The following is a 16,849-nucleotide window of genomic DNA, read 5'->3' as shown; positions in this document are numbered from 1 at the left end:
TATTATTTTCGGGAAAATTATAGTACTTTAGCTTTATTTGGAGGTTAACCTACAGACTTAAGATGGGTTAAAAAAAAAATAACAGAAAAAGGTCAATGTGTTATTTTGTGAATTTAAACATACTGGAAAATTATATAAGTAACGAGACATGTTTTTTTTTTTTTTTTTTGCACCTGCTCTTATTTGGTAAAGTAAAATACAGATAAAGCAGCAACTAATTTTCAGTTAATTCTTATTTACACCTCTTTCCAGGCACAGAGCACTTAATATTTAAGTGACGGTCCTGTAACTTGGTGCAATTTGGGGATATTGTAAAGGTTAACTATTTTTTATGAAAAAGAAATAAAAAAAAAAAAACAATTTTTGTTTGTATGTGCTGTCAATTATAGTTCTTAGAAAGAATATTGGAATCGGCAAAAAATTGGTATCGGCAGGTCATCATACTTGTATAAAAATCGGACTTGGCCAAGAATATTGCAGTCTGGTGCATCTCTAGTGTCTAGCTTGGTGGATCATCTTACACTATTTGGTACCTCTGGTTTAATTTTTGTTAGATGCTTTTAAGCTTTGCTGTAAATTCCTGAATTTAAGAAATTACATGAAGTATCTAGACAGATGCTGCTTGTTTTTTTTTTTGGGGGGGGGGGGGTTTAAGTGTAAAAAAAATATTATATTGGGTCAGTAGAGACTGAGCTGCTAAGCCTGTGGTTTACTGGGAAAACTTGCTTTTCAGACAGCTGTTACTGTAAATATGACAGGGCTGGAAGTCATGCAGATGTCTTGAATACTTTGGTTATTGCATGTATAATGAGTGTTGTAGCTGTTGTACTTCGCTGCCCATGTTAAGGCCCCCCAACACTTGTGAAGTGATTGGCAGCGTCGGGGTACTTGCTTCATTGTAGCTTGGGGAAGCTTGTCTTTGCTGATATAAACAGTGCAGGTATTTCTCCAAAACTTCATTCCACCATGCTAGGGTTTTCTCTTAACAAGCAGCGTTTGGTTTACTGTCAGTTTACAAGGTGAAAATAACTAAGCACAGCAGGAAAATGTGTAGTCGTGGTCATGTTACTGGTTTAACTCTCAACCTCCCCCAATGGTGCTATTGTTCATCAGGTATCTTTGGAAGTGATTCCCTTTGGAGTGCAGATGTGATTGAACTGATGACGGGCACAAACTGATCAGGCTTTTAAGTAGATCTCCCAGCAGATCTCTCTTCTTTAGCCTCAGCGTATGCACAGTTGCAGTCCCTTGCTCTGATCTGCTCCCAGCTGCAAAGCAGAGCACCTTTGATAGCAATCCTGCCTCTTGCTGCCTCCCACGTTCTCTGTCCTCAGGTCGTTACTAGCACGCCTCGCTTCTTGCACTTCGTACACTGCTCCTGCATCTTTAGCATTTACTGCAGCTGATTAAAAACCCCAGTGACACCTACAACTTGTATAGCTAAACTAGCTTTCAGACTTTCTTCCAAGTACATAAAAACTTTTTCTTATAGCAGAGCATTACTGCTGTATCTTGTGTCTGAAGCTTTGAAATTAAGAATTGTGTATTTTTAAAATTTCTTTGTAATACTTGCAGACTGTTTATTTTGGCTGTTTGCTCCAAGGGAATGTTTAACATTCTTTTGATTACAACCAAAGACTTGTAAAAATCTTTTTTTCCCCCATGTCTCCTGTATTTGGATTTCTATTTGAGTCTCCTATGCTGGAGCGTAGACATAGATGTCCGCTCTTGGGATAGGTCACCTGAGCATTGGTCAGGTGGACTAGGAGCTGCAGGTTTATGGACCCTGTTTACCTGGGCATGTTACATGGTTCAAAATAAATCAAAGATTTGATGTGCCATTGTGTTGAATATGACTTCATCTATTAGGGCTGTCATGACCACTTGAATAAACTCGATGACTTTTTTATTACAAAGCACCGATTTTAAAAATTTTCCTTCTTGATTACTCAGCATTATGGAGGAAGGGAGATGAAGGTGAAAATAAAGAGCTAAGGCCGTCAGTTGTGTGGAAGTGAATTTCATTCATTAAAAGTGAATGAAAGTATAGTCGTCTGTCAGTATTGCAGAGTATAACTTAAATATCACCACAGCACGATTGCAATGCAAATACATCTAGAAGAACACATTCCGGTTTTGACAGACTCACCCAATAATATGTTAGTGTGCATTTACCCTCTGAGTATAGTCTAACCTGTCTTAGTAAATTAAGCAAAATGATGACAATCTATTTTGCTATGTCAAAATGAACACTACTAAAACATATGTTAGCCCTGCTGCTTAGCCTCATCTTCCATAGTAAGTACATATAAATCATAATATTTTTCATGAATATATTTGTTCTGAGTAGGGCTGAACGATATTTTGAGTTTTTGCGATAATTGAGTTGAAGATGAACTATGTAGAAAAATAGAACTTCTATATCTACCAGCAAAGTTGGTGTTAGTTGTGCCAACAGATCCAAAGCAGTTCCGACAAATCTTGTATCGTTCCAGTCAAATGCAAAATATTCCCATGCAGCGGTAGACAAATGTCTTTACAACCAGTTCCAGTTCGCTTTTCTCCTCTTCATTTGTTTAATTTCTCACGAACACGGTGCACGATCTCTGAGTGAATGAATCAGCAAGGACAAGAATGGCTTATTATTGCCTCGGAGTGCATGCAGAACTCATGCAAAGTGTTAAACTTCAGACTTTTTTTTAACATATACTAGATAATCTTGAAGAACAACCATTGTTAAAATTGCAAAGTTTGCTAAATTGTTTCCTAAGACGGACCAAAAACCTTTTAGTGGAACTTATTCATGGTTTGAACCCAGCAGACTATTGCAGTCCTTGCTATGAGACAGTTACATTTGCTTGAGATGCCATGTTGATATTAACATCGCACATTGTGCAAGCCTAGTACTGCAGGTGGCACAGGGGTGCAGCGGGTAGTATTGTTGCTGCACATCATCTTCATGTTCATGTCGTGTGGGCGTGGCTTTTTGGCAGTATCTTTGGTTTCTTTCCAGTGTCCAGAAACATGCAACATGTGTAGATTGGAGTGCCTTAACTGTATATACTATGTATGTAGTATATACAGTTTGCATATACAGTACCTATAACATGTACTAGGTATATTACTCGATTATTGATGTAATCATTAGTGACAGTCCTAGATACCAGTTGGTGGTTTTTGACTGGTACAGCTGCAGGGGCTGCTGCCACGTGAGTACTCCCTGAGACTTGTGCAGGATCTCATATCACTTGTTAAACGCATAATAAATATTAGGTGGAGCTCAGCTGTCCTTGATAAGTGAGGCTTATGTGCAGGTTTTATTAAGCGTCCTGTCAGAGGTGCTCGCTAGTCAGATACCAAAAGTGCCAAACCAGCTGGGTTACTTCTGTAGTGCTTCAGTATTTTGTTGTGGGAAATGCTTTCCGTGTCGATTGGTTGTGCAAATAGCCTGCCTCTGAAATACAATGCAAATGCCACCTTGAAAACTGTTTCAGATAAATCTGAAAATTATTTCCCATCCCAGCTGAAAAAAAAAAGTGATTTGGTCATAAGAACATGTACAAAAAAATATCCGGATAGCATGACAAGAAAAAAGAAAGGATGAGAGAGTATTTTGTTGACTATACTAATACAAGCGCACACATAGTGTACTGTCATAGCAATGTGATTTTGTTGTAATAAATATTGGAATATTTATAAAGCATAAAAGGAGTTCATAAATTTGTCAAACCCGTCTTCCAGTGATTCTAATGGCAAGGATGAAAATGATTATGATTGTCTTGGAGAATGCATGCAGCACTCATGCAAAAGCAGAGGAGGTAAACCTTTAAACTGATTTAAGATATAAGAATCTATAAAAGAAATAATTAAAATTGCACATCTTAAACCCCCTGTGCTATAATGTCCGCAGAATTGAAAATAAGAAAAAACCTGTTCTTAATCTATCTGACTAGCAATGTAAGAATTGTATGTGAATAACTTTCAGTGTTGATATTAATATTGCACGTTGTCCAGTCCAATAATATACTATAGCCATTTTTGGAATTCAGTACAAAATACCCCGCCTTGCGTTTTGATGTTATTCAGCGCAGGTACCAGTTTTTACGCCAGTGGAAAACCAACACTTTGAAGTACTGTACTTCTGGTACTTTCTCGAAGTACCAAAAACATCCATAGCTTGTTTTTGTAGATGAAAATGAGAGAAATTCTCAAAATACGAGGTAATTGATTGGCTGATCATTAGGAGCCCTGCTTAGAGGTGTTGTGGCTGCCGGATTGGGTGATTGCTGTAGCTAATACATGTACATCAAACGTACAGTGGCACTCTTAAAAGTATTTAGCAATGGATTAATACTGAAACAGACCATGGGGGCTCTTTGTGAAAAGTTTAGCAATCCGTGCCTGTGTTCAGTCGTATGACCAAAGAGCTGGTTTAGTAATGGCGTGGTAAGCATGTCAGGAGGCAGTGGGGAATGTGGGGTGTGGGAGCAAGCAGCACTGCAAGACCGCACACTCTCTGGTACCCTTGTATCAGCTGAGCCATGCTGCTATAAATATTCAGAGTGGGAACCTCAGAATGTCTCCCTTGGAAATGGGGCACAGTGAACCAAAAAATCTGTCATTTCATCTGATCAGCCATTTAAAGTCTTTGACTTTGCTATTAATCGCAAGAGTATGTATTTAAATTTACTCATGCATTTTTTAAATTAAATCTCAACCAGTCTTGTATTCTTAAAACTGTTTCATATTACCCTGAATTTGTTCCTGACTGAGTGGATTAAATTTCTACCAAATGGTCAGCATTTGCTCCATGACTACAAACTAATCCAAGGAGATCTGAGGTCGATTTGTTTTTATGTTTTTGTTTTAATGTTGGAGGCTGTTTTTAGTAAAAACCCAATATGGGTTCAAATGTGCATTTTAATGTCAAGTAAGATTATCTGGTTTCACCCAGGCATTAATATAGCAGAGTTTTGTCATCTCGAATGAGTGTGCTGAATTTGTACTGTTTTTCCCAGCCTACAAAGGACATGCTTAACCACCTGGGTCACCAGAAAAAAAACGTAATGTAGAGTGGCCAGTAAATCGGTTTGACGTGTATTCTGGATATATCCCCTCCCTCTTTTAAAAAAAAAAAAAAAAAAAAAACTGTTTACTTGTTTCCCTCCTGCCTCAATGTGTTGACATAGCTGAGAGGTTTACGCAAGAGCCTGCTGCGTGGGAGTATTTTCAGGGATGGGATGGGGGAGGGGAAGGTGCGGCTGAGCCCCAGTCGGGGGTGTAATAATATTCATGAGCAATCACAGCAGCTTGCCCCTGGGCAACTCTGCATGCTGCTCTGTTTTTAAGCTACTCTAGATCCCTTTTTGAGTAGCTCTTTGTTTTATCACTGCCCGTAGCTCAGATATGTCTGCTTGTCTTAGTCTCACCTGGCACATGATGGCATGTGAAGCTCACTGCAGGGCAGGTGCCTTGCCAAGGGGACACTAGGACATTACCTGCCAAGAATCTAAACACTCCCCCCCCGGCTCCTTTTCTGACCCTTTAAAGTGTGAGGAGGACACGGGGGAAGGGAGGGGCTGGCGAGACTGCAGGCTGTAGGTCACTCGTAAGAAAGAAGTGCCCTCCCACTGCCCATAACACCCAGAGACTTACACACGCGGAGTCGAGCACACCCACCCCGCCAGTCAGGAATGCAGGGAAGAATGCAATTCCTCCTTTTCAAAGATGGGCTGCTCTGTGTGAGATGGCGTGCCACCGTGCATCTGTGGAGTCCCCAGTAAGGATTATGATTCCTCGCTCGCTCCATTTGGATGAAACTGCTCATAAGCATTGCAAAGACTTCAAGGCTCTGTGGTGAAGTCAGTGTGCCCATGAAGTAATTTAGTTTTAACGTGTGTGTGTGTGTGTGTGTGTGTGTGGCAAATCTTCTGCTTGCATTGTTGAATTTAGGTTAAGTTCCTGGAAGGGGGAAGGGGGGGGAGAGAAGAATTTTTTTTTCCCTAGGAGACTCGCCAGTATCTACATTAATTATGAAAGCATGCAGAGTAGCGTGGTGAATGTTGCAGTGCAGACAGCGCTGTTTATGAGCTGTTTATTGAGACGGTTTACCTCTCTTTTGGCTACCATCCCCAGCTGATCTCTGAGCAGCCCCACCGCTCAGTCCAACATGTAACCATCCCTCCCTCTGCAGTTTGTGATTCTCATTGCCTGGCAACTTAAGCCCACCTTATTAGCTCAAGCCGACTGAGAATGGAAATAGGAAAGTGGCCTGTTCGTGCTCTGTCGATGAATGCCTTATACCTGTCCATACTCTCAGTGCTAATGCTTTTGAACTCGCTCCTAGGGGAGCCCCAGATAGTCCACGTTTTTGTTCCTTCCCAGCTTCCGTTAGGGAATTGGGAGGGAGCGAAAACACGAACTATCTGGAGGTCCTCGAGGAATGGGCTGGGAAACGCTGCTCTGTGTTTTATGTTTCCAAGCCAGGATTAGAGTCACAGAGCAGGCTGATAGATCAGCAAACTTGAGAATCTCCATGCTGTGCTGCAGAACGTCAGGTGACTGCTGGATGGGTGCCCAGCAGCATCTGAAGGAACAGTAGGGGTGCAGGTCTGAGCAGGGCTTATTCATCCCACGTTTCACTGCACCTGTAATGCTTAGTGACAGCACACATGTCCTCCATTTGCTGTACTTTATAATCTTTACTTCATGTTTTCCAATCCCACCTTCCCTTCTATGTTGCTTCAGTTTAAAATATCCCCAAGGTCTCATGTGACCATATGAGTCTGGGTTGACAGCTGGACTGCGAGTTCACTGTCTGGTATATTAGTGTTTATGTGTTGTGCTGTTTCCCTTGTCCGTAACTTGCAACACCCTCATGTTGGCAGTGGTGGATTATTGGTTAGGGAAGCGCACTTGTAATCGAAAGATTGCAGGTTTGAATCCTCAACCAGCAAGGCACCACTGAAGTACCCTGAGCAAGGTACCGCCCCCAAGCCCTGCTGCCCAGGCGCTGACTTAGCTGCCACCTGCTATGTCACATTGTCACATATGGGTTAAATGCAGAGGACACATTTGGTTGTTGTGAACAATGAGAATTGATCACTTAATTCTAATTCTACTCATTCAGATCCAGGTGTACTGTGTCTTCCTGCTGTCTCAGCAGCCTCTTACAGGTTGCCTTTTGCTGGGCCTCTATTACATTTGAAATGGCACCATTAGCATGGCACATTTCTTCCCTCAAATGCACCTGAATGACTTGCTAATCTGACTTTAAATTACTTGTTGTACTGTGTCGTTTTGTGCTATTGGTCTATTTGGCTGCACTTGCTACTATAGATACCCTGCCCTTGTGATAAGATGGTGAGGCAAACCTAAGTGACATTGCCAGAGTACAGGAGCTGCAGGTCAGACCTCCTCATGATGCTCACCCCTTTTTAGTAAAGACAAAAAAGGACCCTTTCTTCAAGGTAAATGGAAAGAATTGCAACACTAGTCAGCATTAGGCTTCTCAAGACTGATGGAGTATATGGATAATGCCCCAGTAAAGCTTTGAGCACAGTTGTTTCTCCACTACGCATCCAGCCACCGCGACTACCCTACCTCTCTTTAACGTGGACCGCATCACGACTTGCTGCCGTTGCTCCCATCTGTTGGACTCGTACCGAGACGCGCCATGTCCCACCCCCACGGCCAGCCACGGCTCTTGAGTTAAGTGGGGCGTAGCCGGGGACAGGTTTGGGCCGGGAGAGGAACCTGCTCATGCTGAGGCTCTAATTGCAGTGTAGAGGAGGCTTCTTTGGAAGTTCACCGCGAAAGCGCTCTGCTCCTGTTCACTGCCATAAATCACTGCAGCATCCATGATGTTTGTGCCTGTTTCTCTGTGGGGGAGGCTGGGCACAGGTAAATGTGAACTTAAGGAAGGTGTGGCAGTCATTTATTTCATTAGCTGAGGAAGCCGTTTGCTTTCAAACAGCCGTGTTCTTTGCGGACGTGTATGTTATTTACTGCAGGTATATAGATGGTCCTAATTTTTTGTCAATCTCTGTTTCAGACCTAGCAGACTTGGCCAGTGAGGCGTTCGCAGGCCATGCTGTTGTGAAGCATGAATGCACTCCAGGCACCGAGGATAAAACCAGGAACGTTGATGGCTGGATCTCGGTGAGAACTATTGCTCTCTTTTTGCCCCCTACTGGTTATGTCGGTAAAATGCATGAATAAAATACTGTAATAATTTATCAACTCGACAGCCATTAATTTTCTTATCCCTTCTGAATCTAAAAATAGATGGATGGATGGGTGTATATATGTTGTTTCAATTTTTCTTAATTTGATGCTTCTGATTCTTTTTTACCTATTTGTATTAAAGGAATAGATCTGGACATTCTTACAAATGCAACAATGCAGAGTTAAAAATATAAGGTTAACCTAAACAAATTGGCAGAGTTTTTGTCACGTTTTCATTTACTAGCCCGTCTCACTAGGTCTGGTAGTTTAGATTCCTTTTTTTCTGTAATATGACGCCACTCCCACTTCTGGTTATTTTTCCTGGCCACTGGTGAAAAGCTAGTGTCTAATCTCGGCAGATTAAGAAAGCCTCCTTGGCACTGTCTTATTATTCCCTTGTTCCAGTCCATCCCAAAAATTATCCAGGGTCCAGGTCCTCTAATGGCATGATATTCTCTGCAATCCCTAATACTTTGTAGCCATACCCATGCCCTGTGACCTGTGGTATATTATATGTTCTAAGAATAAACTAATGCTTAGCCATCTGTCAAACTACTACAAATAACTTTGAACAACTGAATGAGAGCGAATGCCCATATATTCTTTGTCATACATTTCTGCGATCTAAGCCAATCTGTGCTTCTCAGCCTGCAGTCTCCTGTTTTCACTCAATCTAAACTTTTCTCTTCTACTTTTTCCTAGAGATCAAATGGTCTTCTAAAGAAGCCATGGGTAGCTGTTGTAGCTGTCCAGATAAAGAATCGATCCCAGATAACCATCAAACCAAGTTTAAGGTGGGTCTCCTCAAATGAGCTCCTCCTCTTACTCCACTGGCGCACTCTGCCAGGAGCATACACAACTTAAACTGCCCTCGGGGGAGAGGCCTTGTTCATATCCCTCCCCCATCCCATAAGACATGGTCTCTGATGGGCTAACACACCCTTCTGCTAATTTAGAAAGGTCCATAGCTGCCTGTTGAGGGAGGGGGAGGGGGGGTAGTGGTAGTCCAGGAACACTAGAGAAATTTAACAAATGTTATCGCTGGCTAAATGGCTGCAGCAAGCTGTCGTGTGAAATAAATTTTTGTACTCTGACAAACTGTTTGCTAAGGCCTGTGCTTGGTGCCTGAATTTTGTCGTGCTGGATAAGTAGCTGGGTGCTGGGACCAGATTTGAGTTTTTGGATTGTGTGCTTCTTTACATTTTGTAAAGTAACCCACTAAAATCACACAAAAAATGTAAAAAACTGTAGTTTAGTGAACGATGTTTTTTCTCTGTGAGGTTATGTATGCTTAATGTTGCTGAAAATCACCCATTTGTAGCTGGCATGTTTCAGTCATGTTGTCTCGTAATACCCACTTATAAGCAAACAACCTCCCTCAAGCTTGGAATTACAGATATTACTGTCATTTATGAGTCAGAAGGTGCTTTACCTAGTAAGGGTATAGTGCCCTTCCCCTGTGAACTGGCTCTGGGTCTATCAGTGGGATTACTCAGTGCTAGACACTGTGCTTCCTTAAACCTGAATGACAATGAATAAAGTAGAACTAACTAATAAAAGCTGCAGTTTAAATTCTACACAAAATGTGTTCATATGTTCTTGTAGGCATTCATTGAGTGAATTCATGGTGCTTATGCATTTGGAGTTCAGAGCAGATTCTGTGCAGTGGTGTTGGGCAGAGGGTGCTAACTATCACCTGTGCGCAGGTGATCAACGTGGATGACGATGGGAACGAGCTGGGCTCGGGCATCATGGAGCTGACGGAGGAAGAGCTCATCCTGCACACGCACAAGCGCCATGCCGTCCGCTGGCCCTACCTGTGCCTGCGTCGATATGGTTATGACTCCAACCTCTTCTCCTTCGAAAGTGGGCGGCGCTGCCAGACCGGGCAGGGTGAGTTTTTCGTGCTGGGTTTCTCGATCCATTCTCTCCCCCCCCCCCCCCCCCCCCCCATGATCCCAATAGCTGCAAGCGTTGATGTCTGTCCGTTGCGTCCAACCCCTGACATACCACCTTGTTGTTCATGGTGGAGACATATTAGATGAAACAGCCTTTTTTTTCCTTTAGCAGGTGTGAGAGATTGATTGCACAGGATGGCCCACCTCTGAAATGGTCTTCTTAAGGCTATCGTGTGTGTCTTTTGTAACTCTTGGAGCTTTAGATGGTCTGTTTTGTTATTTGGCAGCATAATGGCTCAGATCTGTGGCAAATCTTTTGTAACTTTCTCTCATGAAGCCTAAACTTAGTGCCATATACTGTTGTTCTACACACCTATTTTGCTAATTTAAATGGCTGCACATTTTCAGACCCTTTTTATTTGGCTGATGTAGCTATTTTGTAGCGTTCAATACATTGACTCAATTATGATGTATTTCTTAAACTATAAGGATTAAGTGGGGCTTTTCACTGTTTTCACTGATGTTTTAGTCAATAAAATCTGAATGAAGCGGTCAGGTCCACTGCAGACAGTGCAGTGTGTGCGCTTGTCATTGTGTCCCTCCCCAAGAAGGCTGTTGAGGGCTCATGGCCAGGTCAATGCCTCCTTAGAGAGGCGGAGCCATAACATTCACCGTTGTTAATGTGAAAATATCAACTTTGACTACATGCTGACAAAGGATGAAGTGGTGGGAGCGGGCCGGGGCTCTGTCTGTGTGTGTTCTGGGGCGGGTAAGTCTGGCCTGTGGGACAGCGTGTGCCGTGATGCCCTCCGCTGTGAACTGTGTGCTGCGTGATCTAGTGCAGTGTATGCTTGTGTGTGGTGGAGCAACGTGGTCTCCTGGGTGGGGCACACTCGCGATTTTTGGTATGTGCATATGCTTCCCTTCTGGACCTGCCAAAATTCTGCCCTTTTAGGTGTAGGCTTGTGTTTAATGGTAGTTTCGTTCATTGATTTATTACTTTACTGGGTCTATAACACCTTTTTGTTTAATTGTTCATACTGACTTGTATTAGTTTGTATCAGTACACTGTGTAAACAACCCAAAATGTTAGTAAATGATGCTGTTTTGCAATTGATCAGATAATTCTATATTATCTACATATATTTGACACTTTATCTCTGTGCATAATCCAACCAAAATGCATCAGATTTATTTGCAAATTTTTGAAACGCAAATAGTTAGAGATGTAAAGTATTAAGGATTTGATATTAAGGATTTCATTCAAAGGACTTTTAAGGACCTTTGAATGAATGCTTCTGGAAAATAGATGATTGAACTTGTATACCTGTTCATCTTCTAACTGCTTCGCCAGTACCAGTAATTGGAGGGAGGGTGCCTGGAGCCGTTCCCAGGCAGCATACGGCACAAACAGGGGACGCCCTGATTGGGATGCCAGTCCTTCACAGGACACATACAAATGCTATGGCCAATTTGGAGAATCCAGCTCACGTGACTGCATGTCTTTGGACTTCGGGAAGAACCCGGTGCAGTATGGGTTTAAGGGAAAACTTATGAACTCCACACACAGAGTGATCAGAGCCTCAGGTGATGGAGGTATGAGGAAGATGGTGATTTTATTTAAACAAAAAAATTGTGTATGCTTAAGGTACGTAAGGCTTTGTTGATTAGCTACTTTTGCCCTTTGAAATCTGTTTCCATGGCTGTCCGTAGGGGGCTTACTTAGACCCACTCTGGTATGGGGCTGGGTGATATGGCTGAAAAACAATAGCTCGAGAGATTAGGTCTCTGTGTCAATATAAAATATATATAGATATTAAAATTTACCTAAAATGATTTTTAAAAATTAGGACAAAGAATTAATTATGGTTTTATTTACAGTGTTTCCCAACTGTTGAACACATTAGATGTTTTTAAAAAAATACAAATTAACTAAATATCTAAGTGCTTGAAATGTAAACAGATCTTTCTAGTATTTAACAATTAGATTGTCTAAGTAAAATAAGAAACTGTATAACATTTTTGCAGTTTGACATGGAGGGGAAAAAATTATGTTTGGAAAACCTGAAATGCTTTTATTATATAGTTTTTAACAACTGGGTTTTTCAAAAATTAAATGGAGTCAAATTAGAGCCACATAATGTTGCAGACAGATGTGCGCACCATAAACAATGTATTGATTTTTTTTCTTTGTCAAATTTTTTTGAAGACACACACACATACATATATTGTTGATAATTTTTCTTTGTTTTCCTTGTTTTGGCCCTCTTTGTGGGACATGTGTTGCGCTTTGCAATATTTCCCTTTGGACCGTGTTTTTCTGGTGGTGGGTGGGGCTTTATGGAGGCGTCTGTCTCTACCTGATCCCCAATCCATACTACCTGCCTGATTTGTACCTCGCACATCTGCGCATGCACAGCATTTTTGAGCATGCATACACTGTGACTTTCTGGCACTGCTCGTGTGTCCCTCACTGCCTGATCTGTTCGTCCTGCTATTTTACAGCAAACTATATTGTCTATATTTACATGAAATAAAATCGATATGACAATACATTATTACACCATTTTGTATGTAAAAATAAATTGAATATAAGAGAAAAATGGTGATATATCCTCCAGCCCTACTCTGGTAGTTAGGTAGTCAAAATGCAGGGCAGTAATTTGGCCTGTTTACTTTGGAGCAAGTCAATTCAATTCAAATCACTTTATTTATCCCCAAGGGGCAACTTATAGTAAATGTTGTAGTACCACAGTTTAAACAGTACTTTAAAAATTAGATGTTGGTCACAGCAGTACATCGCCGGGTCCTTTTGGGTGTGAGCATGTGTTTAGTGTGTGCTGAGCGGATGGCCATGCCCTGCCGTCATGTCCCTCTGTCGCACTTGCTGCCGTGTCCTGTGTTCTTGGGTTTTGTCTGGTCCTGCTGTGATGCACGGCGTGTGTATGTGCTTGTGCGTGCATGTGCCTGAGTGCCGTGTCTGTTGTTGAAGGCATAGCCTTGTGTCCGCAGGCATCTTTGCCTTCAAGTGCGCCCGAGCAGAGGAGATCTTCAACATGCTGCAGGACGTCATGCACAACAACAGCATCAGCGTGGTGGAGGAGCCCGTACTAGAGGCCAACCACAGCCACGTGGAGCCGGACCTTCCTCGCACGCCACGCACCCCCACCAGTGAGTGCCTGCCTACCCGTTTAGACCCTGCCTGTCTGCAATGACCTCACCACAGGCGTGTAATCCTGGCCACTGTCTCCCTGTAGCTCCAGGCTACACTGGCCCCGCACTGCCCAATGGTGTTCCTCATCCTCGCTACCCTTCTTTTGGGGAAGGCTCCTCGCACCCCTCCAGCCGGCACCCGTCAGTGGGCAGTGCCCGCCTTCCGTCAGTAGGCGAGGAGTCCACACACCCTCTACTAGTGGCCGATGAGCCGGTAGGTGCCACTTTGTTGTTGTTTTCATTGTTATTAGTATTTAATGTTATTGATATGAATAATATGGGAGGTTCATATTTTATTATGATCATTTAATCATTTTTTTTAGAAGGAATTTAAAAGTTTCAAACCGTTATTTGAGAGGTTAATTATCTGACCCAATTTAACGAAAGAGCTTGATAAATACTCATGGAAGACATCTAGAAGCGTGGAAGAGATTAAAAATCTTCCTTTGAACATTGGCCACACAATGTCGTGTCATTGAGTCTGATGTGGTCAGTGCCTTAAATTGTACCCACTGTCAGTTTCAGGAGCTTTTGCTACATGCAATGGAGCCATCTAGTGGCAAATATCAAGATACCTTTTGCCTTGTGTTGGTGGTTCTCAGCCATTGTCCTCATTGGCTAATTCACATGATTGTTAACCAATTGGTTGGACGTTGTGCTTCAGTTATGTAGATGTCAGACATTTAAGATGGAAGCACATCATTGCCTTATGACCATGGTTGAGCACACTGTTGTGATGGTGGGAAAGTGAATGAAGGGGTTGGTTCCTGAATGCTTTTTTCATCTCCTTTCCAAGATTCACACCTATGTGAACACATCTGGTGTCCAGGATGAGTGTAGTGCCCACAAGAGCAGCCAGGGCCCTCCAGAGCCACGGCTCTCCCTCACAGAGAGCACGGCCCCCCCGGAGGAACCAGAGCCGCGGGTGCTGCTGGAGCCCGAGGGAGTCAAATTTGTACTGGGCCCCACCCCTGTGCAGAAGCAGCTCATGGCCAAGCAGCAGCAGCGGGTGGCAGCTGAGGGGGAGCAGAAGGGCGGGGAGCCGGCACCACCATTGCCGCCACCACCCCCAGGAGGCATCAACGGCGGTGTGGTCCCCGGAAACCCTGTCGACTGTGACACGGGTTATGACAGCGACGAACGGAAGGAGACCCCGCCAGTGGCTAAGCCAGCCTACGAGCACTTCAACGGCACTGCCTCTGGCCCCGCCCCTCGCCGCAGCCGGCCGCCCATGCCCCTACCGGATGTGCAGAACGCCAACAACTCAGCACAGCGGAGGACGGCACTGCTCAACTATGAGAACCTGCCTGCGCTGCCTCCTGTGTGGGAGGCGCCCAAGCCCAGCTCAGAGGGTGAGGAGGATGAGGAGGAAGAAGAGGAGGCCTTCGCACCAAAGACGCCATCCCTCAACGGCTACCACCAGCACCAGCATTCCAGCCTGGACCCAATGCACAACTATGTGAACACAGAGAATGTAACAGTCCCGCTCAGCGCGCACAAGCTGGACTCGGGTCGCCAGCGGGACAGCTCCGCCCCCACCGTGTTCAACTTTGACCTCCGGCGACCCGGGCCTGAGGCATCGCGGCAGCTCAACTACATTGAGGTGGAGATGGAGAGGGGATCGGACTCAAGTAACCCCCAGACCCCCAAGACCCCCACCACGCCCCTTCCACAGACCCCCACCCGCCGGACAGAGCTGTACGCAGTCATCGACATCGAGCGTACGGCTGCCATGTCCATCCTGCAGAAAGCACTGCCCCGCGACGATGGCACCGCCAGGAAGACGCGGCACAATAGTACTGACCTGCCCATGTGAGCCTGAGGAAGCGCACTGTGTAACACTGCACCTTCATCCTCTGTCCCTACAATCGGAGTGAACCTTCTAAAGGCACAAGGGCTTCGTTACAGTTATCGGTTTTCTGTGTGTGTGTTTTTTTTTTTTTTTAACTTGTCTCCAAACAAACACCCCTCACAGGCAACAGCCAGGTTTAGTGAGTTGTCAGTTTCTTACTTGTACTTCTGTACTTTGTGCTTATCTGAAAGGTAGTTAAGCCGGAGTACCTGACATGACGTGTACGTCCTCCCTCTCACCCCATAAACAAATTTGCTGCCACTTACTAAATCCGGTCATTTCCCACTCCTTGTATTCACAAAGAAACATTCCTTGTCTGCTTCCCTGCGGTACGAATCGGTGATTGCTGATGAGTCATTCCAAGTGTGAATTTCGGTACCTGAAAATCGCATGCACACTACAGTCACTTTGCCACTACATTAAATATGCCTTTTATTATTTAACAATTAAAAGCTCTGTTAGAGCACAGTCTGGTTATACTTAAAGTACCTTAGTACCTTTTTGTCAATTTGCATGTAAGCTGAACACACCTGCTTTAAGTTGTTTGAATTGACTTGTTGCTTTTCCATAAGTACGAAGTGATTTTTATTCTTCCAGAATCTATCTGCAGGTCGATGGATGTTGTCATGGTACGGTCAAGTGTCCTTAAGGCAAACGCAGAAATGAAAAACAAAGCTGTATACCACAAAACAGTGCTTCTATCTCAAAGGAGTCCAGCTTTCTGCCATTTACCTTTTCTCATTGTATTATATTGTAAAATTTATATGTTCTAACTTGCATTATAAAATAGTTTTTTCTACCTACCTTAATGCTTAATTATAGGAATTGTATAAAAGTAGTTTAATAGATTTGTTTATTAAGCCAATAAAATTGTAGTGGAAGAAAATGAAACCCCCCCCTTTGCCAAACTTTTTCCTGGATTTTTTTTTTTTTTTTTTGAAGTTGAACCTAAGGGTTAATTACTGATGTAAACATTCCTTTATTATTTTTTTATTTTGGGTATTCTACTTAAAATTATAAAACACTATGCAGCAAAAAGCTCTCAGCTGTGCCACGTGCCACAATGTATGGACATTTTATTGAAATTTATATTGATATTTGCATTTTTCAGGTATGAATTAGTTTACCAAAATGTTTGTATTTTTAAGACAGGAAAACATACTGTGTATTTTGTGATATCTGCATTTTCTCATATGCCATCATTGCCAACACATTTTTGTAGCATGGCAACAATAAAAACAAGAAAAACTTGTAGTTTTGTATTCCTTTTTAAATGTCACCTGTTTTCTCTGACCTTAAACCTCTCATGGCATTTCATTGTATTTAGTGAAGCCTTGCCGGCACCAGTCTCCTTTCCAAGGCTTTTCCTCCGGGTTTCTTTCCAAATATTGATTGCCAACCAAGGCTAATAAGCTCCAGAGATGGATGCTGAATGCAAAGATCCAAACATTCCAGCACAAGTGCTACAGGAAGCTATTGACTATATACTGCACTGAGCACAAAGACCAACAATTATGCGCTTGCCAGGCAAGCAGGAGCCACTTTTGGCTACTGTAATGTGTCACAAGTTTGCATGCTTTGACCATGTTAACCACCTCAACACTGGCCAAAACCATAAACCTTAAAGGGCAAGTGCCAAAGAGTGGACTGGCCAAGCCTT

The 16,849-nt window shown here is 43.1% G+C and overlaps 1 protein-coding gene across 4 annotated transcripts in view; it reads left to right on the top strand.

Moving 5' to 3' along the window:
- Positions 1 to 16,443, top strand: part of frs2a (fibroblast growth factor receptor substrate 2a) — a 38,185-nt gene extending 21,742 nt beyond the window's left edge. For 2 of the 4 annotated variants that reach the window (XM_049014404.1, XM_049014411.1), the window contains 6 exons: positions 8,054 to 8,160; positions 8,929 to 9,020; positions 9,933 to 10,119; positions 13,137 to 13,295; positions 13,382 to 13,551; positions 14,134 to 16,443. In XM_049014404.1, coding sequence (XP_048870361.1) covers positions 8,955 to 9,020; positions 9,933 to 10,119; positions 13,137 to 13,295; positions 13,382 to 13,551; positions 14,134 to 15,153 — 1,602 coding nt within the window. In that variant the 5' untranslated portion in view covers positions 8,054 to 8,160; positions 8,929 to 8,954 and the 3' untranslated portion in view covers positions 15,154 to 16,443. Of the gene's footprint in view, positions 1 to 5,384; positions 5,780 to 8,053; positions 8,161 to 8,928; positions 9,021 to 9,932; positions 10,120 to 10,144; positions 10,894 to 13,136; positions 13,296 to 13,381; positions 13,552 to 14,133 lie in introns of those variants that run through there. The other 2 variants (XM_049014418.1, XM_049014423.1) reach the window with 2 other exon arrangements.
- Positions 16,444 to 16,849: the final 406 nt, after the last annotated feature.

Source organism: Brienomyrus brachyistius, chromosome 1, assembly GCF_023856365.1.
Source record: "Brienomyrus brachyistius isolate T26 chromosome 1, BBRACH_0.4, whole genome shotgun sequence".
Taxonomy (NCBI): Eukaryota; Metazoa; Chordata; class Actinopteri; order Osteoglossiformes; family Mormyridae; genus Brienomyrus; species Brienomyrus brachyistius.
The sequence above is the reverse complement of the archived record's forward strand: the minus strand, read 5'-3'. Positions and strand labels throughout refer to the sequence as shown.